At 46.3% G+C, this 27,697-nt stretch overlaps 1 protein-coding gene and 1 pseudogene across 3 annotated transcripts; one reads left to right on the forward strand and one right to left on the reverse strand.

Annotated features, from left to right (window-relative positions):
* On the reverse strand, positions 1-27,697 carry Dcaf12 (DDB1 and CUL4 associated factor 12). Of its 3 annotated transcripts, none has more exons than XM_059254135.1 (9): positions 27,591-27,697; positions 24,111-24,365; positions 10,938-11,144; positions 8,752-8,812; positions 5,887-6,080; positions 4,915-4,980; positions 3,327-3,489; positions 951-1,129; positions 1-202 (listed from the first exon to the last, which is right to left on the reverse strand). In XM_059254135.1, exons 1-9 carry the CDS (start codon positions 27,687-27,689, stop codon positions 44-46), a joined length of 1,383 nt encoding a protein of 460 aa, XP_059110118.1. In that variant the 5' UTR covers positions 27,690-27,697; the 3' UTR covers positions 1-43. The 3 variants fall into 3 exon arrangements, with proteins under 3 accessions (XP_059110118.1, XP_059110119.1, XP_059110120.1); XM_059254136.1 differs by lacking the exon at positions 27,591-27,697 and adding an exon at positions 25,364-25,737; XM_059254137.1 differs by lacking the exon at positions 27,591-27,697 and adding an exon at positions 24,687-24,834.
* LOC131905377 (5S ribosomal RNA) lies at positions 11,644-11,762 on the forward strand (annotated as a pseudogene).

The following is a 27,697-nucleotide window of genomic DNA, read 5'->3' on the forward strand; positions in this document are numbered from 1 at the left end:
GACGTTAGTGTAAATCTGCATTTTGGGAGAAAGTTAGTTGTCATTAACTCCACAGTCCAGCATAGTTTCCATGGAGCCCAGAAGGGAGGGGCCCTCCTGCCACAAAGAGCTTCGTTCCAGACGAGTCGTAGCAGTGGGTGTAAACAGCGTTGGGGAAGAAATCAATATCCGAAAAGTAATTCCTCCAGGTTTCATCATGATTCTGTGGGAAGAGAAGAAGACTGTTAGCACCGCTAGGAAAGGACAGGAAGGGACAGGACTGACTTCCGGTCTCTGCCAGAGGAGAGGGCTCTATACCCACGACCTGATGTCACACGATCGGTTTTCATGGGAACTGGTCTCATTTTCCCAACTAAACATTAGGATAAAAAATTATTGCGCTGAGCCGGGCGGTGGTGGCACACGCCTTTAATCCCAGCACTCGGGAGGCAGAGGCAGGAGGATCTCTGTGAGTTCGAGGCCAGCCTGGTCTACAGAGTGAGATCCAGGAGAGGCGCAAAGCTACACAGAGAAACCCTGTCTCGAAAAACCAAAAAAAAAAAAAAAAAAAAAAAAAAACCAAAACTATTGCGCTGAAAGTCTTCACCTTCAGCTTTCCACAGTCAAACTTGTTCATGACAACTTGCTGGCAGGAGCAACAGGAAGCTCTTATCCTTCTGCCGCTGTTACTTGGAGAAAATCTTAAGGCATCAGCATATCTGACTGTGTCTTTCACTCTGTTCTGCAATCTTCCTTCAGTTTACGGAGTGCTGAGATGACAAGCGTTTACTGCCACCAACCCACTGGGCCTCCATCTCCCCAGGGCCAATATGCGCGGCCACAACACAAAGTCGGGAAAGGACTTTCCTCTGCTCTAAGGAATGTCAATAGCGAAAAGTGAGGAGGGAGGCAGAGGGAAGACGCTCCCCTCCACAGCAAGCAACCATCCTCTCAGGGTTGAGCTTACTCACCAGCCAGCCTTTGCCAGTAGTTAGTTTTAGATTCTCCCCTGCCAGCCTGGGCTTGGACCCATAACAAGCTGAGAGCCTCTCTTCCAGAAATCTCTGTGCTCGGATATCATAGAAGAGCAGGGAGCCCTGCCCTGTGCCCACAGTGATAATGTGTTCATAGAAGCTCACTGATCGGATCCCTGAGAAAGAAAAGCACAGAGCAATCAGGGACAGTATGACCCAAATATCAGATGGTACTGTGCCAATGTCTAAACAGGACTCTCTGCTAATAAGCCACATTGCTGGGAATATCCACGTTGTTTTCTGCCAAAGATCGTGTGTCTGACATTCTCTGTATGCCATACCCTTGAGTAGCACTGGAGTCATCTCTCCTAACTATTGGCTCTGCTCCATCACGTTACTTATACTACAGCTCACTATTATCTTCCTGTTATCAGTATGGCCCTACAGGAAGGATTTGGTATTATGTTATTTACGGCAAGTTATAAACTACTTTGGATCAAAGGGAAAATACATCTGCTGTATCTGTGACTAAGTAAGTACAGGGCAAAAGGTACCTCTTGGCATCTGTGTGGAGCTAGGAACCTTTGTGAACTAGTATTTCTTCATGCAAGCTACCTCCATGAATAGTAACCAAAATCCTTTCAAAGCTGGGTATGGTGGTGTATGCCTTTAATTCCAGTACTGGGGAGGGAGAGGGGGAGGGAATCAGATCTGTGAACTCAAGGCCAGCCTGTGACACAGCAAATTCCAGGTAACCAAAGATACCTATGTGAGACTTTGTCTCAAAAACAAAAAGTTATAATGATGATGATGACAATAAAAATAAAAATTTTAAAAATCCTCTTAAAACTTCATTGTACACTATTCCAGCTACACCCTATTCCTTCTCCAGCTTTCATTATATCCACTGTCCTCTAGTCTAAATTTATGCATCTTAACTACTTGCAAATAGATCCTAGCGTTGGTGAGAGGGTGTCAAGGCTGACCACCTAAGTTTGATTCCTGTAACTCCCATGGAAGGAGAGAAACAACTCCCTCAAACTGTTCTCTGACTTCCAATCAGCACCATGGCACCCACCTTCTCCAACAATAAACAAAACCAAACTAAACAGCTTTTGTAATATCTACACAGAAACAACACTGTTTGAAAAAGAGGCTAAACTGTAGCCCCCACTGTTCCTTTTGTTTGTTTTTGTTTTTCAAGACAGGGTTTCTCTGTGCAGCCCTGGCTGTCCAGGAACCCACTCTGTAGACCAGGCTGGCCTAGTGCTCAGGGAGTTTTGCCTGATTCTGCCTCCTAAATGCTGGGATTAAAGGTGAGCACCAGGGGCTGGAGAGATGACTCAGCAGTCAAGAGCACTGGCTGCTCTCTCAGAGGACCCGGGTTCAATTCCCAGCACCAATATGGTTGCTCAAAACTGTAACTCCAGTTCCAGAGGTTCTTATCTGACACCCTTACACAGATATACATGCAGGCAAAACACCAATACACATTAAAAAAAAAAAGTGTGCACCACCGCTTCAGCTTCTGTGTTTTTAAAAATCATTGTGTACTGTGTACTCTGTGTGTGTACATAGGAGTGCTGCTGGCCATGGAAGCCAGAACAGGATGACAGATCCCATGGAGCTGATGTCATAGGAAGCTGTGAGCCATTCAATGTGAGTGCTGGAACCTGAACTCAGGTTTTCTGGAAGAGCAGTAAGTAGTCTTAACTATTAACTTTTCTAATCTGCTCTCCACAGGAGTCTTGGTGGGAGGAAGAGAGTTCTCAGAAAGAAAGGATTCTGAACTGTGAGTGTAGTACCAGCATGGGTGTCTTCCACTAAAGAAAATAAGTGATAGCTCTTAGAATACCCTGTCTGAATAGCAGCTGGGGGCTATGGGTACAGCTCAGAGGCAGAGCAGTTCAAACAAGCAGAGCCCTGGGTTTGGTTCCCAGCCACAATCCAGTGTTAGATGCTAAGACTTAGGACCCACTGACCAGAACTAAAACCCATGCTTTCTTCAGCTTCTTGAGGTGTATCTGTACCTTACACTACGAACTTATCATCACATCCAAAAGGGACCTCCTACTCCTTAACTCCACCCACCAAGTCAGTACCTAAGACTTTTAGCTCAGGCAGGGCCCCAGAAAAACTTCCCAAGGGACTAGTGCTAACCGCTTATCTCCTCACGGTGGTTCACACCAAAGGCTTCTTCAGCCTGGACATTCTGTTGCCACATGCAGGTAAGTAAGTTCCTCTCTTCTGTCACCAAATACTTCTACATGCTACACACAGATCACTATTCTTGTTTGGAAGTCAAAGAAGAAACAAAAGGGAAAACCCATTTGCAATGTAGTGGTAAGCCTGAAGGAACACACAGGGACTTACCACTGCCTCGCTCCCTGGAGCAGACAGACTTGACGTTGTATGATGGCTGCCGTGGATCCAAGAAGGAGACATGCGCTTGAGAGCCCACTGCATACACTGACCATTCACTACCATAGGCCAGACATACATTCTCTCGACAATATGGCAATTTGGTGGAAAGGAGCTGAAAAGAGGTACATCCATAACTAGCATAAATGGACATTCTTGTGCTCTTACCTCTGTGTGCTTCCTTTATACACAAATTACCTACCTAAGCCAGGGACAAAACCAAGTGAATGAAGTAACTTCTGGGTTGGGGAAAAGGTAAGGCTGGAATTAAATAATTAGAACGCCAGGAAAAGCCAAGAACTGTAGTTTATTTCCAGGAATGATTCCAGGCCACTAAGCCTAACTCTCACCCTGTTGCTCTTCAGATAAAGGGACTCATTTCTGACTACGCTCAGCCAGTTTCCCAAGCAATGGGAACTGTACACCAGAGAAAGCGTACCCATAGGACTGACTCCGTCCCAGGGAACCTGAGTCAGCCTTCCTCTTTGACCCTGAGGACTAGCAAATCTACAGGCTCTGCCTGCTTATGTAAGACACTAGGCAGAGCCAATGGGATGCAAAGCTGCTGTGTCAATTCCCAGAGCTTTGCTTTCTCTTTAGAAAAAGCTCCTTACAAATATTATAAGCAGCACAGACAAGACATGGACTAATGACCCACATAAACACTTTACTGTACAAAAAAGTTTCTAGCAGGTATTATTAATAAATCTGTTTTCTCCTTAACCGTGTTGTTGCAATCTCGGGTCTCTTTAAGACTTTCCTGTAGTTCTGGCACTGGAAAGCTGAGGGAAGATCCCAAGTTTGAGACAAGCCAGGGCTACCTAGTTAGCTAATCTTTTAAGAAAGAAAAACAAAATTAAAAAAAAAAAATTAGATGCTGGGTGGTGGTATCACATGCCTTTAATTCCAGTACTTGGGAAGCAGAGGCAGACAGATCTCTTTGAGTTGGAGGCTAGCCTGGTCTACAAAGCAAGTTCCAGGACAGCCAGGGCTACACAGAGAAACCCTGTCTCAAAACGTAACAAAACAAAGGCCTTTTCCTGCTTAAGCATGGTCTGGTTGTCAGTACTTCCCGTCTTTGAGAGGTATTTTAGAAGTGGGAAGATCAGGCTGGAGAGATGGCTCAGAGGTTAAGAGCACTGACTGTTCTTCCAGAGGTCCTGAGTTCAATTCCCAGCAACCACATGGTGGCTCACAACCATCTGTAATGAGATCTGGTGCCCTCTTCTGGCTTGCAGGAATACATGCAAACAGAACACTGTAAACATAATAAATCTTTTTTTTTTTTTTAAAGAAGTGGGAAGATCACAAGACCAGACTGGGCTACACACAGAGATCATGCCTCAAAAATAAATGTAAAAGATACAGACTTTTCCTCAAGAGAAACATGCTAGACTCACACCTTCATGTACTATGCAAGTTTATTCTCAGACCTTGGGAGAAAAAGTGTTTTGGACAAATCCACTCTGACTCTAGAAGAATGACAGTATTTTAAACCTATGATAAATTATCATATAAAATTACCAAGTCATGTTCACACCTTAGACAATGTATTTTCAGCTTTCCAGAGATGGAAGTAGCCATCCAGTGATACTGCTCCCAACTCCTACAAGAGCAATGAAGAGGAAGTTATACTATGCTCTGCAGCAAACTAAAGTTTCACATATGCAGGGGAGGAGCCTGAGGGGTGGGGCTCTCTTGTCCTCCACACCTGTCCTGGAGACTACATCAAGGATGCTTTCACCTCATCCCACGGACTGCAGCAGGTAGTATATTCAACTCCGCAAAGCAAGTGTAGTCTCTAACAATCACATGAACACACATCTGTGGGTGAAAATGTCTTTCCTATGTCAGAGTCCCCTGATATCCTCAAGACTATTAGAGCAGAGCTCACAAGCGAAAGGCTATTTTTCTCAGCCCCAATGTGGGAGCTTAAGTCAGGGCCTTGTGTGCACACACCCATGCACAGATGCAGGCAAAATACTCATATACATAAATAAAAGTTTTAAAAAATGAGTCCAGTTGGGGCCTTTTTCAGATTTTGCAGAAGCCTGTCTCCTTTCTGGGCCCTGGGTCTAGTCTTAGATTGTGCTTACAACCCCACTGTGAGGAGAGCTGGCACAGTGATTTAGGTGAAACTCAGGGGCAGGTGTAAGATAAAGGAAGCAGGGAAAAGTGAGGAGCTTAAAAACAAGATGGCTTTTAGAGGTATGGAAACCAAATCCAAACTAGAGCACCTGAGAAGGCACACGCAAATGAGCAGTGTCAGAGTAGGGTGGGCTCAGGGAAACTATGAACCAGACCACAAACACGGTCACCCCGGCCAAACACAGCAGAGACAAAGGCTTAAGCTTCACAGTCCGTTGTAACTTCTCACCAGCAGTCCTAGCCTCTAAAGAGGGTGCCCCGTGAGTTTAAAGCCAAGTCAGCAAGCACTGCCTTGGAGGAAAAAGGATCCCCCAAGACAAAGTCAGAAGGGACAGGCTTCTGAGGTCCCTTGGTGAGTTCATACCTTGTTCTTGTTGTTGAAGGCTAACGCTCGCACCTTGCAGTTGTCCGGGTTTGTATCCTCCTTGGGAATATCCTTTAAGGCCTTGTGAGTGATGTGAGCGTACACTGGGACTGCTGACACATTATGTCTTGCATCGCTTTTGGTCAATACATCATCTGTCACCTCCCAGAGTCCCATAGAACCATCCCGTGAACCTGCAGCATAGGAGATCGCCAGATGTCAAATATATTTAACTCTCCATGAGAAAACCCCCCAGAAGACTACATGGGCCTTTTCAACATGCTGCCTGGCAGAGCTTGGCTACATGGTCCACCCCAAATATTGCAGTATGCTTTGTTTTGTTTTGTTGTTGTTGTTTGTTTTTCAAGACAGGGTTTCTCTGTGAAGCAGTCTTGGCTGTCCTGGAAATCACTCTGTAGACCAGGCTGGCCTTGGACTCACAGAGATCTGCCCGCCACCTGTGTGTGCCACCATTATCACTTGGCTGGTAAGCATTAAGACATCTCACTCTGTAACCTAGGCTGGCCTCAAACCTGTAGCATTACTCTTTCCTCAGCATCCTGAGTGCTGGGATTACAAGCATGGGCCATCATACTCAGTTCAGATTTCTTCATCTAGACTTCTTTCTCTATAAACATCTCTTTATATTCAATTTTACAGAGGTCCATCAACCAATTTAAAGAGATCTGCCTGTCTCTGCCTCCCTGAGTACTGGAATTAAAGGTGTGTGCCACCACATCTAGCCAAGAATGAATTCTTAGTGCTGGAGATATAACTTGATAGAGCACTTGTCTAGCATGCATGGAAATCCTAGGTTCAATTTCCAGCATCACAGAAAACCTTGGGAGGGGGAGGCAGTTGGATCAGGTGTTCAATGTCATCCTTAGCTACATAGTGAGTTTGAGTTAAGCATGGGCTATGGAGACCATCTCAGGTATTAATAAAAAAACAAAGAAAAGGAAGAGAGATGGCTGGGTTTTTTGTTGTTGGTTTTTTAATTTTATGATCATTGGTGTTTTGCCTGCATGTATGTCTGTGTAAGGGTATCAGAAGCCCTAGAACTGGAGTTACAGTCAGGTATCAGTGCCATGTGAGGCTGGGAATTGAACCTGGGTCCTCTGGAAGAGCAGCCAGTGCTCTTTTTTTTTTGGAGGGGGGGGGGGTTTGAGACAGGGTTTCTCTGTGTAGCTTTGCGTCTTTCCTGGAACCCGCTTTGGACACCAGGCTGGCCTCGAACTCACAGAGATCCATCTGCCTCTGCCTCCCGAGTGCTGGGATTAAAGGCGTGCGCCACCACCGCCCGGCGCAGCCAGTGCTCTTAATGACTGAGCCATCCCTCCAGCCCTGAGATGGCTGTTTTTGTGCTCGGAATGTAACTCAGAAGTAGAATAGTTGCCTGAGCACAAGGACTTGAGGTCTGTTCATCTATCTATGTTTATTTATCTATCTATTTATTATTTATTTATTTATTTTAAGGCAGGATCTCTGACCCTGACCCCCTAGCTCTCCTGGGCCTCTCTATGTAGACCAGGCTGGCTTCAAACTCACAGAGATCGGCCTGCCTCTGCTCCAGGAGTGCTGGGATTAAAGGTGTGCACCACTATGCTTGGCTCCTAAATTCAATTTTAAATCTCATAAGTCAAACAAAACCTATTAATTATTTTCCTTAGTAAACAATAATGAACAAGCAGCTTTCTTTTCTTTATCCCTGCCCAGTGCTGACTTCATTCCCAGCCTCACACATTCAAAGAGGACTTTTCTCTGTAACCTGTTCCTGATTGTCCAACAAAATAAAATGTCGGGGTTGGGGATTTAGCTCACTGGTAGAGCGCTTGCCTAGCAAGCACAAGGCCCTGGGTTTGGTCCTCAGCTCGGGGGGGGGGGGGGGGGGGACGGGACGGGACGGGGGGACGGACACGGACGACAAAACAAAACAGGTCATCCACAGCAACACCGAACACTTATACCCCATTAGAAACAATTCACAACATTAAAGCCCATACACAAAGATACTTATTTGCTTATGTTTCTGTCCTCCACTCTCTCTCTCCTCCTACTTTTTAAGATTTATGTATTTTAAAGTACATATGAGCACTCTATGCACATACGTGCCTGCATGCCAGAAGAGGGCAATGGATCTCATTACAGACGATTGTGAACTACCATGTGGATTCTGATAATTGAACTCAGAATCTCTGGAAGAGCAGCCCATGCTCTTAACTGCTGAGCCATCGTCCAGCCCTCTGTTCCTATTTTTTAATCTTTGAGACTGGATGTTAACATAGCCCAAGCTGGCTCATGAACTCCTGATCTTCCTGCTTTCACCTCCCAAGTTCTGGGAAGGAGGAGAGAACTAAGAGCTGAGAGTCACCCTTGGGTCCCATGTGTGCCAAGGCATGAGCGAACTCACCCACACAATTACTTAATCTAAAACACTTAAGGTGGAATGACTGAGGAAAACAGTCCCCTAAGCTGGGTACAGTGGGTCATTCCTACAGGATCAGCAGAAAAGAGGCTTAGACAAAGGGAATGCTGCAAGTTCAAGACCAGTCTAGACCACGTATGAGTTCTACACCAGCCTTGGTTACAATGGGAGACCCTGTGCCCCTCAACAAAAAATGGTGGTCAGGGGGTGAGGTAGGGGCATCTGGGAAATATAGCTGAGTGGTAAGGGGACCCAATCAGCATACCCAAGGCCCTGACTTCACCCTAGTACCACCTCAATAAATGAATAAATAAAAATAAGAAAACAAGACAAGGCACCCCGGCCCCGTTAGTGTTAGTAGGTTATTTTCTATCACACTACTATAATTTCTAAACTTCCTCTTTGCCACATCAAATCTTCCTAAAGGAAGGCAACTTTACCAGACACTGCCATAGTATCGTTGATCCATGCAATGGAAAAGATCCAATCCTTGTGTCCATCCTTAGAGGGTAAGTGACATGAACAGAGAGGAAAACAACAACAACAAAAGATTAGTAAAATAAGGATCATAATGAATTCTCCTAAAAAGCATACAGGTCAGACTGGAAATATCTTGTAAAACATTTAAGTACAAAAGGGCATGGTTGCACAGGCCTGTAATTCAGGAAGTTGAGGCAGAGGACCCCAAGTTCCAGGACAGCATGAGCACATATGGAGACCGTGCCATAGAACAAAACAGGGCCAGCAAAGCAGCTCGGCAAATAAGGTGCTGCCAAGTCTGAGGACCTGAGTTTGATCCCCAAAACCCACAGCGAAGGAAGGGAGTACTGCAGTACTTCTCAGTGTCCTCTGGTCTCCACATGTGCGCCAGCACGTGCATCCACACACAGATCCACGTGTGCACCCACACACATTCGCATGTGCACCCACACACAGATCCACGTGTGCACCAGCATGTGCACCCACACACATTCCCATGTGCACCCACACACAGATCCGTGTGCACCAGCATGTGCACCCACACACATTCACATGTGTACCCACACACAGATCCACGTGTGCACCAGCATGTGTACCCACACATTCCCATGTGCACCCACACACAGATCCACGTGTGCACCAGCATGTGTACCCACACACATTCCCATGTGCATCCACACACAGATCCACGTGTGCACCAGAATGTGTACCCACACACATTCCCATGTGCACCCACACACAGATCCACGTGTGCACCAGCATGTGTACCTCCCCCCACACGAATAAATGTAAAACAACAAACAACAAAAACACGGCCTCCGATGCTCTTAACCTGTAGAGTAAGAGCTCAGAATATCTGGGAAGAATCAAAGGCAGAAGAAAACTGGCACTCCTGCAGACAAGAATTCAAAAAGGGGCGCACACCTTTAATCCCAGCACTGGGAAGCAGAGGCAGGAGGATCTCAGTGAGTTCGAGGCCAGCCTGGTCTACACAAGGAGCTCCAGGACAGCCAGGGCTACTTAGAGAACCTGACTCAAAATACCAAAACCCAAAATCAAACAAACAAAATGTCCAGAGGACACAGCTTCCAGCTTTCTACCTCAGTCTTCTCTTCACCTGGAACACGCCCATGGCGCTGCCCATGCTTCCTTTAGGTCTCTCCTTGTTCATATGTCTTCTCACTGAAGCTCTCTCTGCCTCCCTCTGAAACAGCATCCTCCCACTACACCCATCCCTGTAGCCTGCTGCTACTCCTCTACGGTGTATGTCACACTACACGTTACTGACTTGTATGATACACACACTGGTTCACAGGTCACACTCGCTGCTACTCCTCTACGGTGTATGTCACACTACACGTTACTGACTTGTATGATACACACACTGGTTCACAGGTCACACTCGCTGCTACTCCTCTACGGTGTAAGTCACACTACATGTTACTGACTTGTATGATACACACACTGGTTCACAGGTCACACTCGCTGCTACTCCTCTATGGTGTATGTCACACTACATGTTACTGACTTGTATGATACACACACTGGTTCACAGGTCACACTCGCTGCTACTCCTCTATGGTGTATGTCACACTACATGTTACTGACTTGTATGATACACACACTGGTTCACAGGTCACACTCGCTGCTACTCCTCTATGGTATATGTCACACTACATGTTACTGACTTGTATGATACACACACTGGTTCACAGGTCACACTCGCTGCTACTCCTCTATGGTATATGTCACACTACATGTTACTGACTTGTATGATACACACACTGGTTCACAGGTCACACTCAGCACTGTACTAAAGGTAAGGGCTTTATTCACTGCTATGCTCCTGGAGCAAAAAACAATGCCTGACTATAGATGAATTGGTACGTTTATTTTCTGACAGGGCAATGGGAGATACGTGGACCCTGTGAATTAAAAACAGCCCACTATTAGCCACAGAGATGTGCCATTTGTCCCTTCTATCAAACACATGTCCTAGCTCTTACCTATGGAATCCCAATCTCCATTCTACTCTCTGTTCTATCCCTCACCTCCAAGTCAGGAAAAACCACCCCTTTCTAGGTTAGGAGAGGATCCATGTTTTAAAACAAGGTTAGTTCTAATGAGGACCAATGAAAAAACTTACGTCACCCACACACACAGGATCTAATGTAGGCAGTCGATAGATGGCAAGACTGTTTGGGTTGTCTCCTCCAGTGGCTAGGAGTGTTCTAGAAGGATTCAGCTCTATTGCATGGATACCACAGCCCTGCTGAGACACACCTCCAGGTTCCCGGTCTTTCAGAATGGGAATCTTGGTGATCTGGCCTGTCTGGACATCCACTACGAAGAGCTGCAAGAGAAAAGAGGCACACAAAACACAGTTGCTATTGAGTGTGGTCAACACTGAGTACAAACACTCATTTGTTCAATTAAGAGTCTCCTCTATAGCAAACTCTGGGGAGTTTCACTGCTGTTTTCTGTTTTGAAACAAGGTCTCACTGTGTAGCCCTGACTGGTCTGGAACTCACTATGTAGACCCATCTGGCCTTGAGGCTCACAGAGATCCATTTGCCAAACACAGCAGGACACTTGGAATTATTAATGGCATAGCTAAGGCCATTAGTCAAATGAAACATGAAATAACTTAAAATGACTTAATATTAAAGTTTAACATTTTTTTGTTTTGTTTTGTTTTTTGAGACAGGGTTTCTCTGTGTAGTTTTGATACCTATCCTGGATCTCGCTCTGTAGACCAGGCTGGCCTCGAACTCACAGAGATCCGCCTGGCTCTGCCTCCCGAGTGCTGGGAAAGTTTAACATTTTACATCAACAGATTAGAAACAGATTCTGTCTACGGTCAAACCACCCTGAATGCCCCTGATCTCCTCTGATCTCATAAGCTAAACAGGGTTGGGCCTGGTTAGTACTTGGATGAGAGACCACCTAAGAATACCAGGTGCTGTAGACTTAAAAAAAAAAGAAAAGAAAGAAAAGAAAGGAAAAAGAAAAAGAAGAAAGAAAGTATTAAATTTTGTCCAAGCTTAACATGGGGTTCTCTCCTTCCACTCTGGGGGTGTCTAGCCTGGCAGTGGTGGTGCACGCCTCTAACTCAGTAATCAGGAGGCAGAGGCAGGTGGATCTTTGTAGGCCAGCCTGGTCTACAGAGTGAGTTCCAGGACAGCCAAGGCTGCACAGAGAGACCCTGCCTTGACAACAAAAACAACCAAAACCAAAACCAAAGAAAAAAAAAAACAAAAACAAAAAACCCACTGGGGGGGAGGGCAGGGGAGGTCCAAGGGTTGAACACATCTGTCTTCACCCTGAGAAGCAAATACCCTTACCCGCTCGGCCTTCTTGCTGGCCCTTCAGTCTTTCTTATTGGCACTACAAACATTTGGCACCACTGTAGAGTGGCACACACCTAGAATCTCAGCACTGTGCAAAGCAGAAGCAGGAGGAACAGAACTTTGAGGTAGCCTGGGCTACAAGACAGCCTATCTCAAAGAACAAGGGGCTAGCGAGAGGGCCCAGTGGCTAACAGGTCCTGCAAAGGACCCGTCTGGTTCCTACCACCCATGTAAGGTGGCTCCCAAACACCGTAATTACAGCTCTAGGGGAATCTAACTCCTCTGGCCTACACAGGCATCTTCATTAACATGCACATATTCACACACACACACACACACACACACAATTAAGTAAAAGAAACCTTAAAATTGCAGTATATAATTATTGTATTAAGTAGTTGTACAGCCTTTTAAGCCTTAAGGCTTAAAAACCGGTGAAAACTGAGGTGGCTAGGAACGGAGGGCTCAGAAAATCAAAATCTCATCTCTATCTTCACCCTTGAACTTACAGCGGGATGGCCAACAGTGCAGGACTGACCATCCTGCCTCTTCCCAGAGGAGCACAGGGATGTGAGGAACTGGCACAGAATTGCTTTCCACACTCACAAGTGCAGAAGCTTCAATGCAGATCCCTGTTACACACTCAAGTGCGGCTGTTCCACACTAACCTACTGGGACCAGTGCCAGACACTGGTAGCACCGAGGAAAGCCTCAGGCTCCGCTCCCTGGATCTTCAGGAAGAGCAAGCAAAGGTTGTTACTGAGACAGATGCAAGATTAGGAAGCGATGCATGTGGGCGGGGTGCGGGCGGGGTGCGGAGGACACATAAATGCACCCGCAGGACAATGGTTTTCCAAAGGGAAGGGAACCTTACAGAATTACTAGAAACACAGTATCCATTTCCAGAATGGAATTTAACATAGAGAGGAGAGCAAATGTAGCCAGTTTCCCAGACACTAAGACAAACCACACTGGGCCAGGGAGGGCTCTGCGTGAAGACACCTACTCCAAGGCAGACACCCTGAGTTGGATTCCCGACAGCCATGTGGTGCAAGGAGAGAATCAATTCTCTCAAATGTTTCCCTCTCATCTCCACACCCACCAATGTAAACAAACAGAGGTCTTGATACTGACATCAAAGAAGAGGAGAAATTATTACAGATAGAAAGAACAAAGGGGAGAGCCAAGACAAAGAAAGAACACAGTCAGTGTGCCAAGAAGGCCAACGGCTGTACGAGTCATCTGTCTCACTGCAAGAAACCACCGGACAAGAGCAGCTGAAGGAAGGGGCTCTCTGGCTCACTGTTCCAAGGTCCTGTCTTATCCTGAGAGCAACATCATGGCAGCAGGAGCTTGTGGCAGCTGGTCACACTGCACGCATGGTCAGGAGGCACAGATGATTAACGTGGGTCTTTCCACCTCGAATAACCTGACCAAGATAATCCCTCCCAGTCATACATTGCATATTTATTTGTGCTCATGTTTGCCTGTCTGCGCATGCATGCACACACACAGGTAACATGGGATGCCTATGGAGGTCACATGACAACCTGCAGGAGTTAGCTCTTTCCTTCGACCAGTGAGTCCCAGGGATTAAACTCAGGTCAAACTTGATGCCAAGTGCCTTCACCTGCTCAAGCATCATGCTAGCTCACCATACTTCTTTTGTGTATGTCTGTTCAGAATCTGAACCAGGGCTTCATGGTATTTCTATACATTTTTGGGGGAGGGTGGAGTGTCCTCAGACAATTACACTGTCCAGAGCTGGCCTTGAACTTACTCTATAGCCAGGCTAGCTTTGATTTTGTTTTGTCTGTTTTTTTTTTTTTTTTTTTGGTTTTTCGAGACAGGGTTTCTCTGTGTAGCTTTGCGCCTTTCCTGGGACTCACTTGGTAGCCCAGGCTGGCCTCGAACTCACAGAAATCCGCCTGCCTCTGCCTCCCGAGTGCTGGGATCAAAGTCATGCGCCACCACCGCCTGGCTTTGTCTGTTTTTTTTTTTTTTTTTTAAACACGGAGTCTCAGCCAGGTGGTGGTGGTACATGCCTTTAATCCTTTGATCCCAGCACTTGGGAGGCAGAGGCAGGTGGATCTCTGAGTCCTTTTATCCCCTGCCCAGGCCAGGGCTACACAGAGAAACCTTATCCTGAAAAACTAGGAAAAAAAGGGGCTGGAGAGATAGCTTAGAGGTTAAGAGCATTGGGAGCTCTTCCAGAGGTCCTGAGTTCCATTCCCAGCACCCACGTGGTGGCTCACAACCATCTATAATGAGATCTGGCACCCTCTTCTGGCCTGCAGGGGCACATACAAGCAAAACACTGTATACATAATAAATAAATCTTTTTTTAAAAGGAGGGGGGAAAAAAAGAAGAAAAAAAGAAAAACCAGAAAGAAACAAAAATCTCACTAAAGAAAAACCAGAAAGAAACAACAAAAAAAAAAAGGTCTCACTATGTAGCCATGGCTATCCAGAACTCAGTATATAAACTAGGTTGGCCTCAAACTCAGAGAGAGCTGCCTGTCTCTAGCTCCTGAGTGCTGGGATTACAAGCCTGTACCAACAGGTGCTGGTCACATTACTTACTGTTGTCTCTTTTTTGAAAGAGGGTCTCATGTAGCCTCTTGGCCTCAAACTTGCCATTCAGCAGCAGACCACCCTGAACTCCTGATTCTACCTCCCCAGTGTGACAAATGTAGGTGCATGCCACTATTCCCAGCTTTCTACACAGATTTTCATGGCTACAAAGTACTTTACTGCACAGATAAACTAGCACTTAATGAATAAATTCCCTGTTCTTCAAAATATATGCTGTGTCCAAATTTTTTATAATAGAAATGTAAGATCAAAAGTTGGGCATGGTGGCATGTTTATGTATTTGGTGCTTTGGTTTCTACAAGAAACTAGTACCTCATCTGGGAGCACTCATTTAATCAGTAGATGACAGAAGACTTCCACACCCCAATACAGTATTTAGAGGGTGTGTGTTGCTGAGGATTGAACCCTGAGTCTCATGAACTTTCCTAAGCTACACTCCCAGAAACAAGATATTTTTTGTTAATACAATGGCAAACATATATACATACAAGAGCAAAATACACAATAATTTTTCGAGACAGGGTTTCACTGTGTATCCCTGGATGTCCTGGAATTAGTTCTGTAGACCGGGCTGTCCTGGAACTCACAGAGATCTGCCTGCCTCTGCCTCCCGTGTTCTGGGATTAAGGGTGTGTGCCCCCACTGCCTGGTTTACAATATTTTAAAGATTATTTTAGAACTCCAAGGATTCCACACTGGCCCAGTACTGTCCAGATATTGACTGAGCAGTCTAGGGGTATTTCAGCGAAAAGTCTGAGAAGTATGGTTTAATATAAAGAATCCTGACAATCCATATAGTTTCTCTTATTTTTAGAACTGGAAAAAGCAGTCCTGTACTTCAGATTTAGGAAGGGAAGTAATACTCATGGATGCCACCAGGACAAACTCTTATTTGTCTAAGTGCCCACTCTCCTTTCATTTCTGGTGCTGGTGTCAGGCACAGTAAGTACATGTTTGGCCACTGGGCAGCTATCCCCCACCCCAACCTCTCATCAACCACACTGGGATTTGAACAGAAAAATGTCCAGCTGGCATGGTGGCACACACCCGTAATCCCGATACTGACTATAATGCCTACCAAAGATCCAGCTTGGATAAAGGCTATGAGCACCAAAAGGGGTGACATGTTCCTTCTCTGTTCACTGAAACCACAAATAAACTGCGCCTGAAATAAAGGGCTCAGATCACATCCAATTATGCAGGTGTTATTTATCAACTGGAAGTACAAGTGCTTAAAAATGCGTGGTAGTGTATCTATGAGTTTACACACATTTAATCATTATAGTAACTGGAGATGTGGAGACAGAAAAAGTGATTTCTGGCCCCCACAGAGCAGAGCCCAGGTCTGAAATCTCCTTCAATGTGGCACAGTCCTGGACAACAAAGAAATCATCAATATCCCAAAGGAGGAACGCTGCCCTAAATAACGTCTTGTCTCCTCCCTCCTGCTCCCCATGCTCAGACCCTACCTTGCTTTTCTACAGAGCTGAGGAAGAAACCAGGACCTCATCATGCTAGGCAGAGTGTTACTGAGCTATATGCCCAGCACAGGCTGGGGAATATGGGAATATCATTCGCTTCCTTACATACAGAGAACAGCCTAAAAAGAGCAAAGCACTACATTAAACAGGCCCAAATCTCATTCAAGCAACGCTTTCCAAAAGACGAGACAGGAAGAAACAAGTCTACTATCACCACACATAAGAGGCATAAACTCATTCTTAACCTTTATTCTTCCTAAAGCCTTATGCACGGATCAACTTTGCACAGAACCTTAGGGAGTATAAAATATTGCCACAATTATTTCCAACCAGAAACATTCAAATATACACAAAGAAATAATTTACCAACCTAAATATCCTCTCAATAAAATCAAATTGTCTGCTAATCCCAGCACTTGGGAAACAGAGGCAGGCGGATCACTGTGAGTTCCAGGGCAGTAGAGCTACACAGAGAAACCCTGTCTTGAAAAACAAAAACAAAACAATCAAAATGAAGTTGGCTGGAAGTGGGTGCACACACTTTAATCCCAACACTAGAAAGGCAGAAGCAGGCACATCTCTGAGTTCTAAGCTAGCCTGTTTTGTATATCAAGTTCAAGCATACCCAAGACTACTTATTGAGACCCCAAGACCCTGTCAACAAAACAAAAACAAAATTAGTCCTAAAAATAAGGAAACCACCCATTCTGGGATTAAAGAGGGAGGGGAGGCAGATAATTAGCAAGTTTCTCTCCTAACTACAAAATTTGTTCACCTGACAGTACTGTGATTAGCCCTCTGTGTGGTGGGGGATAAGGATATATGCCTAAAACGGGCAGTGGTGGCACACGCCTTTAATCCCAGCACTTGGGAGGCAGAGCCAGGCGGATCTCTGTGAGTTTGAGGGTAGCCTGAGCTACAGAGTTTGTTTCAGGAAAGGCGCAAAGCTACACAGAGAAACTCTGTCTTGAAAAAAAAAACAAAACAAAACAAACAAACAAAAAAGATATATGCCTGGTAGCTAAGCCCAATACAATTATTTTTGAAATGTTTTGAGATACGGAGTCTCTATCACCCAGGCTTTCTCTTGGAGAACCTTCTACCTCACCTCCTGAATAGCTGGGATTACAGATGTGCCCCCTTTTTGGGGGCAGTCGGGGAAGTATTAGGATCTAAACCATGGTACTGCACTGCACTAGGCAAGCACCCTTGAGCTACCACCACACCCACCCTGCCCCTCCAGAGCCACTCCAACAAGTGGCCCTGCCCTCAATTGTTCCATCTCCACCCACCCTCCTCTCTAATGCCGGGGGACTGACCCTAAGGCCTTGCATTCTACTACCCAGCCCTATCTCCAGCTCTCTTTACATGGTTATGTGAGAGAGAGAGTGAGTGTAATGACACACGCATGTCATGGCTGCACACGCAGAGGTCAGAGACAACGTCTCACTTGTTTCTGCTTGCACAGAGCGTATTTTAACTACTCGGTGATCCCAACTGCCCTTACACTTTATCTTGAGACAAGGTCTCACTAACTTCCCTAAACTCATACTGTAGCTCAGGAACACTGAAGTTCTATTTTTTATTTTTCTGTTTTTTTTTTTTTTTTTTTTTTAAGACAGGTTTCTCTGTGTAGCATTGGCAGTCCTGAAACTCACTTGGTAGACCAGGCTGGCCTCGAACTCAGAGATCCACCTGCCTCTGTCTCTCAAGTGCTGGTATTAAAGGTGTGGGACACCACTGCTTGGCTTTATTTTTATTATTTTTTTAAATAATTTATTTTTATTTTATAGGCATTGGTGTTTTGCCTGCATGTATCTGTGTGTGAGGGTGTCAGATCTTGGAGTTATAGACAAGTGTGAGCTGCCATGTGGGTGCTGGGAATTGAACTCCGGTCCTCTGGAAGAGCAGTCAGGGCTCTTGACCACTGAGCCATCTTTCCAGCACCTATTTTTATTTAATGATAGGGTCTTATGTCATCTAGATTGGCCTCAGATTTGCTATGTAGTCAAGGACAGCCTTGAATTCCAGATGCTCCTGATCTACCTCCCTAATACTGGGATTATAATAAATGTGCAACGCCATATATAGTTTTCAGAAGTGCTGGGAATATAGTTCTAAGAAGTCCAGTGTCTCCTGAATGACAGGAAGGCACACTACCAATTGATCTAGCCATAAACTTTTTATAAAAGCAGGCAAATGCTCTTAACCACTGAGCCATCTTTCTAGCTCCGCAGGCCGAAACCTTGATCTTCCCTCACGTAGTCTCTGGGGTAGTTGGGATTATAGGCTGGCACCGCTGCATCTGGCCAATAAATCCTTCTTTAAAAGCCTGTATCCCACTGGTGCACATGCCTTCAACGTCAGCACTCAAGAGGCAGAGGCAGGATCTACTCAGCAAGTTCAAGCTACCCATGGCTACACAATGAAGTCTCAAAAACACAAGACAGACAGACAGACAGACACACACACACACACACACACTACTTATCAGGAGAACTGAATATCTGGCCATGGAAAACTAAGTGTGCTATTTGCTTCATGTGTCAATGGTGACTACCATGTTATGCTTTTACGATTTTGGTTACTCTGAGAAGATAATCTCAGAAATCATTAATATTACAGCTACTTTCTCAACCCTGATGCTTAACCATCCTACCTCCAAAACTGGGCTGCCACAAAGGTCTCCCTATTTGACAAGCAGTTACAGCAATTAACTTGGATACTTCATGACCACAAGTCCATCTGTGAACTCAACAGGACATCTACGGCCATGACTTTAGGAGACGCTGAGAAAGAAAAAGCAGCCTGAACTTTGGCTAGGACTCGGTGTTCATCAGCATCAGAACAGGCCATTCTCTAATCATCTCTGAACAGAGATCAAACACGACTACTGTCAAAGCCACAAGCAGATGAAACACGTCCTTACCCTGGTGAATATGAGCGGCTGCTTCACCATCATCAGCTTTACCTTCCTTCTAGACAAGGTGTACAAGGAACTCACCCTCACTTCCTAACAGCATCCCATCCAGAGCAGAGTCCTTAAGACTTCCTCTCAAACACCCAACGCAAATCCTTTCCAAGTTCTTTCCGACACCCTCTTACAGGGAGGCCCTCCCTCCTACAGTACAGGTTATCCCTCTCTAGAGTGAGTTTATCTCACTTGTTCTACTACTTGGCTCCCTGGTAGTTTTTGGCTAGAAGGCATCGCGATGAGAAATGAATTCCTCTCTAACTGAAATATCTCTGCTAGGGATGGTGCCTTACAGGAGAACCACTTCCAGTTAGAAGCCAACCTCGTCTACAGGGAAGGAAGGAAACCCCATCTCAAAACCTAGCTAGCTCCACATGGGGTGATCCATGCCAGTAATCCCAGCACTTGAGAGCTGGAGCCAAGAGGCAACCCTAACACCAGGAGTTCAAGGCCACCCTAGACTGTATGAGATCTTGTCTCAAACAAAAAGCCTACCAGCAAAAACCTTTCTAAATAAACAAAACGCCTAACTGCACATCAGACCCATCCCTTTAAAGAGCCTGCTCTCCCCACCCTCCCCCTGTTTGCACTCCGTGTACTCTCCAGGCTCCTGCCTGCTAAACACAGGTGTCCCCTCCAAGGCTGCGTGGAGCTCCTCTTTTAAAGATCAAAGGTCCTTAATCATTTGGGCTCAATAGTACTCACCTTTGGGGGGGAAAAAATCACAGGAAAACTAGGAACTATCCCATATCTTGCCCAGAAAATTTACATACACAATAAATTTTGAAATTTTAAGAAAAGGTTATAAGACTGAAGCCAAAGGTGTCTTTTATTTCATAAATTTATAAATTAGTAACTCCCAATACAAACTTACCTTCTCCTAAACATCGACTAATTGATAAAAGCACATTATCTCAGATTCTACCTGAGATAATGTCTTCCATCTCTCTCTCTAGCCTCTCCCTCATCATTTGGATTTAGTCTATTCTCTCTCATAGTAAAACTCATGGCAATTCCTCTTGGATTTTTCTCTCCCTGAAGCAGTATCTTAACCATATTCTCCCCATGTCTCTCATACCCCTATAAAGTAAAATCCTAGGTGGTCAGACTTTACAACCCATTCCAACTCTCTTTAGATACCTGAAGCTTGTCATACTGGAATCGAAATCTCCCTCACAGATCATAGTTTTCTTTTCTTTTTGAAGCAGGGTCTCACTATGTAGCTCTGGCTGTCATGAAACTCAAGAGATCCACCCACCTCAACCTCAAGTGCTAGGGTCTCACCCAGCTAGTTTCCAGAGGACTGGCAGGCCAGATAATGCTATTACTGTTTTACAGAAACAAAACCAAGGACAGCTGGGAGGTAGAGGCAAGAGGCTCAGGAGTTCAAGGCAGGCTTTGGCTACATAAGATCAGGTTGCAACCCACCCTACCCCCAACATAACGAAATACTAAAGTAGGAAGCATCTGCCAAATGTCACCAAGTCAAGGGGGTGGGGTGGGGAGAACACTGTTCTTGGTTCCCTGCTTTGGTTCTAGAAGCTGAGCAAAGAAAAAAATAACACTATAAAAAGAAAACAGCCTGACATGGCGGTACATGCCTTTAATCTCAGTACTCAGGAGGCAGAGGAAGGCAGATCTCTGAGTTCAAGTCCAGCCTGGTCTACAAAGTTTCAGGACACCCAGAGCTACAGAGAAACCCTGTCCCCTAGCCCCCAAAACAAAACAAATAACCACCACCACCAAAAGAAAAGGCAACTGGTTCTGGAGCCCTGGCTGCTCTTCCACAGGATCCCGCTTTGGTTCCCAGCACCCATATGACGGCTAATCTGTTAACTACAGTTCCAGGGGATCCAATACCACTTCCTCAAGTACTCCGCACACACGGCACACAGACATACACACAGGCAAAGTCCCCATACACATAAAAATGAAAAAAAGAAGACAGCCAAGTGTGGTAGGACCTGTGTACAATCCCAACAGTTATCGGAGAGGAGCTAGAGGACTGGGCTTTTCAAGGTCAGCCTTGGCTATACAGTAAAAGAGATGCCAACCTAGCCTACATGAAAGAGCCTCCACTACTTCCAAGCACTTTAAGTCATGAAGACATAGGAAGACAGAGGTATTAAGTCTAAGTTAGGAATCAGGAGTGATTACACACAACTGTGATCCCAGGATTGGGGAGGCAGAAGCAGGCACATCTCTGTGAGGTCAAGGCTAGCCTGGTCTACACCGAGTTCCAGGACAACCAGGGCAAACAGAGAAAGGGAAGAGAACAGGCAAAGGATGGATGAAGTTAGGAGGGGACTGAGCTCAGTAGGCTGAGATCCATTCCTGGAGCCCACGTGGTGGAAGGAGAGAACCAACATCTGTAAACTGTGACCTCCACGTGCTCATTGTGGCAAACGCAGCACCCACATGAAACACACATGAAATTTTAAAAAATGAAAAATGTTTTTGATTTTTTGAGACAGGGTTTCTTTGTGTAACTCTGGCTGTCCTGGAACTCACTCTGTACATCAGGCTGGCCTTGAACTCACACAGATCTGCCTGCCGCTGCCTCCTGAGTGCTAGGATTAAAGGCCTGCGCCACCACTGCCTGGCTAAAACAGATTTTTAAGTTAGGAAAACAGAGTAGGTATTAAGAGTAAATTTTGAGCCGGGCGGTGGTGGCGCACGCCTTTAATCCCAGCACTTGGGAGGCAGAGGCAGGCGGATCTCTGTGAGTTGAAGGCCAGCCTGGTCTCCAAAGCGAGTTCCAGGAAAGGCGCAAAGCTACACAGAGAAACCCTGTCTCGAAAAACAAAAACAACAACAAAAAAAAAAAAGTAAATTTTGTAGAAAACTTATGTTATGAATGGGTGTTTTGTCTGCATGTATGTCTAAACAGCACACATGTGCCTGGTGCCCTCAGAGGCCAGAAGAGAACATCAGATCTCCTGGATCTGGAGTTACAGATGATTGTGAGCCACATGTGGGGCTGGGAATCAAACCTACATGTGCCCTTCACTGCTGAGCCATCTGTCTAGTCCAGAATACATTCAATTATCAGTCAATATGCTCACCTTCAATATTGTCAATGGGTTAAAGAAACAAGATACTTTTTCTACTCCAAGTGTCAACAATAAGTTTCCTAAACCACTGAGGCACGTCTGAAATCAGAAAAAGGAAGTTTTGTGCAGGCTTGCTACCAGCACCTAGTTTTGAAAGTGTTATGTGTAACACAAACAACCTTTAACAGAAGGAGAAGTGAAAATTAGGCCCCAACCACCATAGTATTATTTCCTTCCTCAAAATTGTTTAACATTTGGCCTGGGGTCTTTATAAAGACACTTCTCGTAGTTAAGGTATTTGATAGTTTTCGTTGTTTTTAAATTTGTATTTATATTTGGCCATGGGTACACATGCCACAGCAACCATGTGCAGTCACCTCGTAGTAGTTTGTTCTCTTTCCATCATATGGGTTATTTTTGTGTGCACTGGTGTTTTTGCCATGGGTGTCGGGTCCCCTGAAACTGGAGTTACAGACAGGTGTGAGCTTCCACATGAGTGCTGGGAATTGAACCCAGGTCCTCTGGAAGAGCAGTCAGTGTTCTTAACCCCGAGCCATCTCTCCAGCCCCATCACATGGGTTTTGAGGGTCAAACTCGGGTTGGCAGGCTTAGCAGCTTTTGCCCACTGAGCACCCAAGATTTTTTTTTTAAATTTATTATTATGTGTTTGTGTTGTTGAGTGTGGTGTGTGCCATGGCAGACATGTGGCGGTCAGAAAAAAAATCAACTTTATGGAATCAGTTCTCTTCTTCCACCCTTTATGTGGGTTCTGGGGATCAAACTCAGGTTGCCAGGCTTGGGCGGCAAGCATCTTTCCACTGAACAAGCTCACTGGGCCAAGGTTTTCTCGATGTAGAGTAACCTCTCTTTTAAGTAACCCCAAGTATGTTTTGGTCCAGAGTCAATTTACTCACCATTCAACATTACCCGTCTAGTCACACTAGGCGAGTTGAAATGGAGGGAGGGCTAGACAGAATCATTTATCCAACACGAGCCCTGTCTCTTGTAGCATCAACCATTTCTATAGCGTCTAAAGGCGGGCACCACCACCGCTGTCTGTCTGTCTCACAGTAAACTGTTCATATCATCTCTTTTTGTTTCTTTTGAGACAGGGTCTCAGTGGACAGTCCTGTCTGGAACATAAGCAATTCTACCGCCTAGCTGTCCAGGCACTATGATTGGATTCCATTACATGAGAAAGAATATTTGCCTTATTTCTGCTTTCAGTCAAGTTCTAGACACTTTTATGTGTGTCAAAGGCTGGTACACAGCAACTAAGCTGTCGCTGTCATGTACCCTGAGTGGTGCGCTGAACATCAACTTCTGTCCTTCCTTTGAGGTCTCCTACGTAAAAGATGACAAAACACCAAAACACCAGAAGCAGCAGCCGACACAGAGCCAGGGGCCTAAAGACACATGTTCATCTGACATTATCAGAAGATGCAGAAGTGTGAAAAGGAGCAGGAAAAAGGGGATGAGCGGGTGGAAAGGAAGAGAGTAAGTAAGGCACTCATGGGGGGACTTCTCCTGAGGAGCCCAGACCCACACCTGGGTTTGTTCCTCCTTGAGCACCTCTCTGTCCTAACACTACTACTGAAAAGTCTTTAAAAAAAAAAAAAAAAAAGATTTATTAATTATGTATACAGTGTTCTGTCTGCACGCCAGAAGAGGGCGCCAGATCTCATTACGGATGGTTGTGAGCCACCATGTGGTTGCTGGGAATTGAACTCAGGACCTCTACAAGAACAGCCAGTGCTTTTAACCACTGGAGCCATCTCTCCAGCCCATGAAAAATCTCTTAACAGATTCCAAATCTGCTTATATAAAAGGAAATGTAAACAGATGGGGACGATGCACTACACTTACCGTGTTGCATTTTGTGCCACACACCACTTGCCTATGATTCAACCACTGAGAAGCAAACACTTTATTAAGGGTCCCAAGGTGAAATTCTCTCTCCTTCAGGAGACTGGGAAGTTGCTGTGCTGCGTAACCATGTAACACCCGAGAGTAGTTGGTTCCATTCTGCAGCCGGACCTCCCGGTTCTTCAGGTAGTACACTAAGGATCTCTTCACCGGGGGGAGCCTTTTTCGTTTGTGCAGAGAGTGATCCCAGCCAAACTGTGGAAATCAACATCAGAAATCAGAGGTTTGGCCACTTTCCTCGAAGACAAGAAATCCCACTGTATTAGCGAAGAAGAACCGAGAATTCGTCCTTCAGGATTTACACAATCAAAAATGTAACAGAAGACTCACAACCCAGAAAGTACAGCTCAACTCGTCTAGCACTGAAAAACGGTTCTCACAGTGAATCCTACTTAGAAATGGGTAGACACGATGAAACGTTTCCCAGACCTTTGAGGAAAGTGGAGGACTCAGAAACCCTATATACTCAGGTGTCCTTGACAGGGAAGGTAATGAGGCCCCGATCACAGAACCCACCTGGGCTGCATTTCTACCCAGCCCCCTTCTCCCTCTCCGCCTGTGCTCCCCGTAGAGCATAAAGGGTATTCAAAGAGCCAGCGTGGGATCCCGTGTCTTCCAGGGATGTGGTCAATGGCCGCTCATCTGACATCGCGCGACTTGCGCTGCGGGCAGTTTTAGAATTCGAAAACTCAAATACCAACGGGGTGCAAAGGAAGAGTAACCAGCGTCGGAATCCCAACTCCGAGGGGCTCTCCTCTCCAAAGGGGGCAGTATAGAGATGACACCTGGTGTTTCTTCTACGTGTCTAAAAGAACCAGCACCTAGCTTGGAAGATTGTTTCCTTGATAAGAGACAATCAGCCCACATTCACGGCGTCAGCGGCAGGCTGACTTCGGTCTCTACCCAGATTCCCCCTGAATTCAGTTTCCTGCAGGACCCAGGAGGTCCTGGCTTCTCCTCCAGCTCTATCCCCAGCTGCAGACTTCCAGCAGAAGGCGTCATGTTGGAGTTTCCTTTTGGCTCTTCACCCTTCCGGCCTGCCTGCACGCCAGTAAACTGCAGACGGACCGGCCACGGCTCTACAGTCCCGGACCCCGGCTCTTGTCCCGCCCTGGCCCCTGGTTCCCGGCCCCAGCTGGAACTCCCTACGCCTCTGCTGGGGTTCTGGCCATGCCAGGCCTGTAAGCCCTCACCTGCGGGCCCTGAGCGTCGCTCCCGGCTCCAGGCGAGGCAGGCGCTTTCCGCTTCCTGCTAACTGCTTTCCGGGCCATAGTGGGCAGCGCCGCCGTGGCCCCGCAGCCACATGGGGCGGAGGAAGCGAGGGGCGGCAGGGCGGCGGATCATATACCGGGCCCGGGGCCGCGCGCTTTCGTGCGCCCGGCCCGGAAAATGGCCCGGACCCCGGGCGGCAGCCGATCAAAGAAAGGCGCGTAAAGGGAAGGAGGGAAAATCCGGGTCGGGAAAGGGAAGGGAAGGGGAAGGCAAAGCAGGACCGAGCAGCTTTCCGACAGCCAGGTCTGGAAAGGACGGCGAGCGGCGAGAACCAAAACACCCCCTCCCACTCGCCCGAGCCCCGTCACTCTTGCGCAGCCGCACATCGCAGCATGTCGCCACGGAGACGCCGCCTAGACCAGAGGGGTGGGACTTAAAGGGTTGCAAGGAGAATTGGTGTCCTCGGAGAACTTCCGCTTGCCACTTGCCAATGGCGGTTTAGCTGCGGCCAAGCTGAGGCCACAGGAATCCTGCCTTCTGGCGGGACATTTCCGACTTCAGCCAGCTCATCCTCTGGCATGCGGAAGTAAGCATGAGCTGTCTCGCTGCCGGCAGGTATATCCCTTCCAATCTCGGGCCTCTAACCATCCTGGCTGGATTAAAGATACTCTAGAGACCCTGATGGATGACCGTTTGTAATCAGACTATGAAAACACTGGACTCTCCAGAGGTCGCAGTTTCCCTGGGAGTCTCATGTTGGGAGAAGGAAAGACTAGGGCACAGATGGCAGCCAACAGGGGAACTTGACTCCAGGAAAGACATTTCACAGTTCCGAAAACTTGTCAGACTACATTACCAGAGAAACTGGAAATGAACCGATGATGGCTGGGACCACACCTCAACAAAGGACTGCTTAGTTAGGCATCCCTCTTGTCTTCTATGTAAGCTTAAACTAAACCACTTGTCAGAACCCTGGAGATAGACTTGGAGTAGAGAATGTCACTAGACGTCACTGTACTTTCCAATGTGGCCATCTTAATTAAAATATCTCTGCTCTTTTTTTTTTTTTTTTTTTTCACTTCAACTTTGTCTTTTTAATTGGCCTGTTGAGAATGAGTGGCCCAACCTAGTTTGTTAAGGTTGCCAAGGCCCAAGACTCTTACAGCTCTGATAGCAGTTTTTACTCCTGAAACTCCTTAACTTTTAGCACATTTCCCCAAATCTCTTACAAACTATCACTGAGCACACAGGATTGGACACTGTGAGGGAGGCAGAGAATCCTACTTCACGCTGCTTCAAGATGGATTCAGGGTAGAAAGCCACAGCAGTATGGTCAGACTTTCCCCTGTCAAAGTACCTTACCAAAGCTAACCCCGGCTACCTCACACACCTGTGGCATAGGTCACCTACACTTGGGGAGTTTTCAGATTCCATTCTCCACTTCTTCCTTACTCTGGCCCTCTCTCCTTCCTGACTCCTGTCTGAACCTCAAGTCACTTTTTTTTCTTCTTTTTTTCTGTTTTGTGAGACAATCTCAATATGTAGTCTTGGCTGGCTTGGAACTCACTATGTTATGTAGATTAGGCTGGCCTTGTACTTAAAGAGATCCACCTGCCTCTGCCTCCACAGTGCAGGCATGAAAGGTGTGCTCCACCACGGCTGGCAGGTCACTTTCTTTCCATTCAGCGTCACCCCTTTTAGGTCCCCAAGATCTGCTGTCACAGTTACACTGTACTTGTGCTTCAGGAAATGGGCCCAGTGTTATAATTCATGTCGTCGCCTGCCTCTCTCTTGGAGCCCAGGGTCTGTCTCCATTAAGGAGTGAAATCCTGAACCACAAAAAAGAGAGTGGTCATTTTTGGCATGCCAGTATAGTTTGGACTGGCACTGGTCACCAAAGTGGGTAGGGCTTCAGGATCACCCTTGCCTCCATTTTCTGAAGATCCTGAAGGAATGTGAGTGCCAGCTTCCACTTTCCTCAGGCAAAGAAACCCTTGGAGGAAGCAGGATGCTCTTGCTTGAGCCTGACTGGCCTCAGGCTGTGGTGCCCAGTTACCTGCTGGTCCCTTCAGGCTTCAGGCCTCACACCTCCAGGGAACTGTGTTGGCCCATCTGCAGTTCTGCCTACAAGAAGATTTGATTGATTTTCCAGATTGAAATGATGTGCCACCATCCCAAATCAGCACTGCGGCCAACCCCTGATACCACCTTGGGAAGGGCAGTCCCGTCCGTCTGTCTTGAGTCGTCCTGTCCCTTCAGAGATAAACACATTGTGAATGGGCAGGGCCGTGGTAGCGGTAGCTTCATTTTTTGGT

This window comes from Peromyscus eremicus, chromosome 2, assembly GCF_949786415.1.
Source record: "Peromyscus eremicus chromosome 2, PerEre_H2_v1, whole genome shotgun sequence".
NCBI classification, from domain to species: domain Eukaryota; kingdom Metazoa; phylum Chordata; class Mammalia; order Rodentia; family Cricetidae; genus Peromyscus; species Peromyscus eremicus.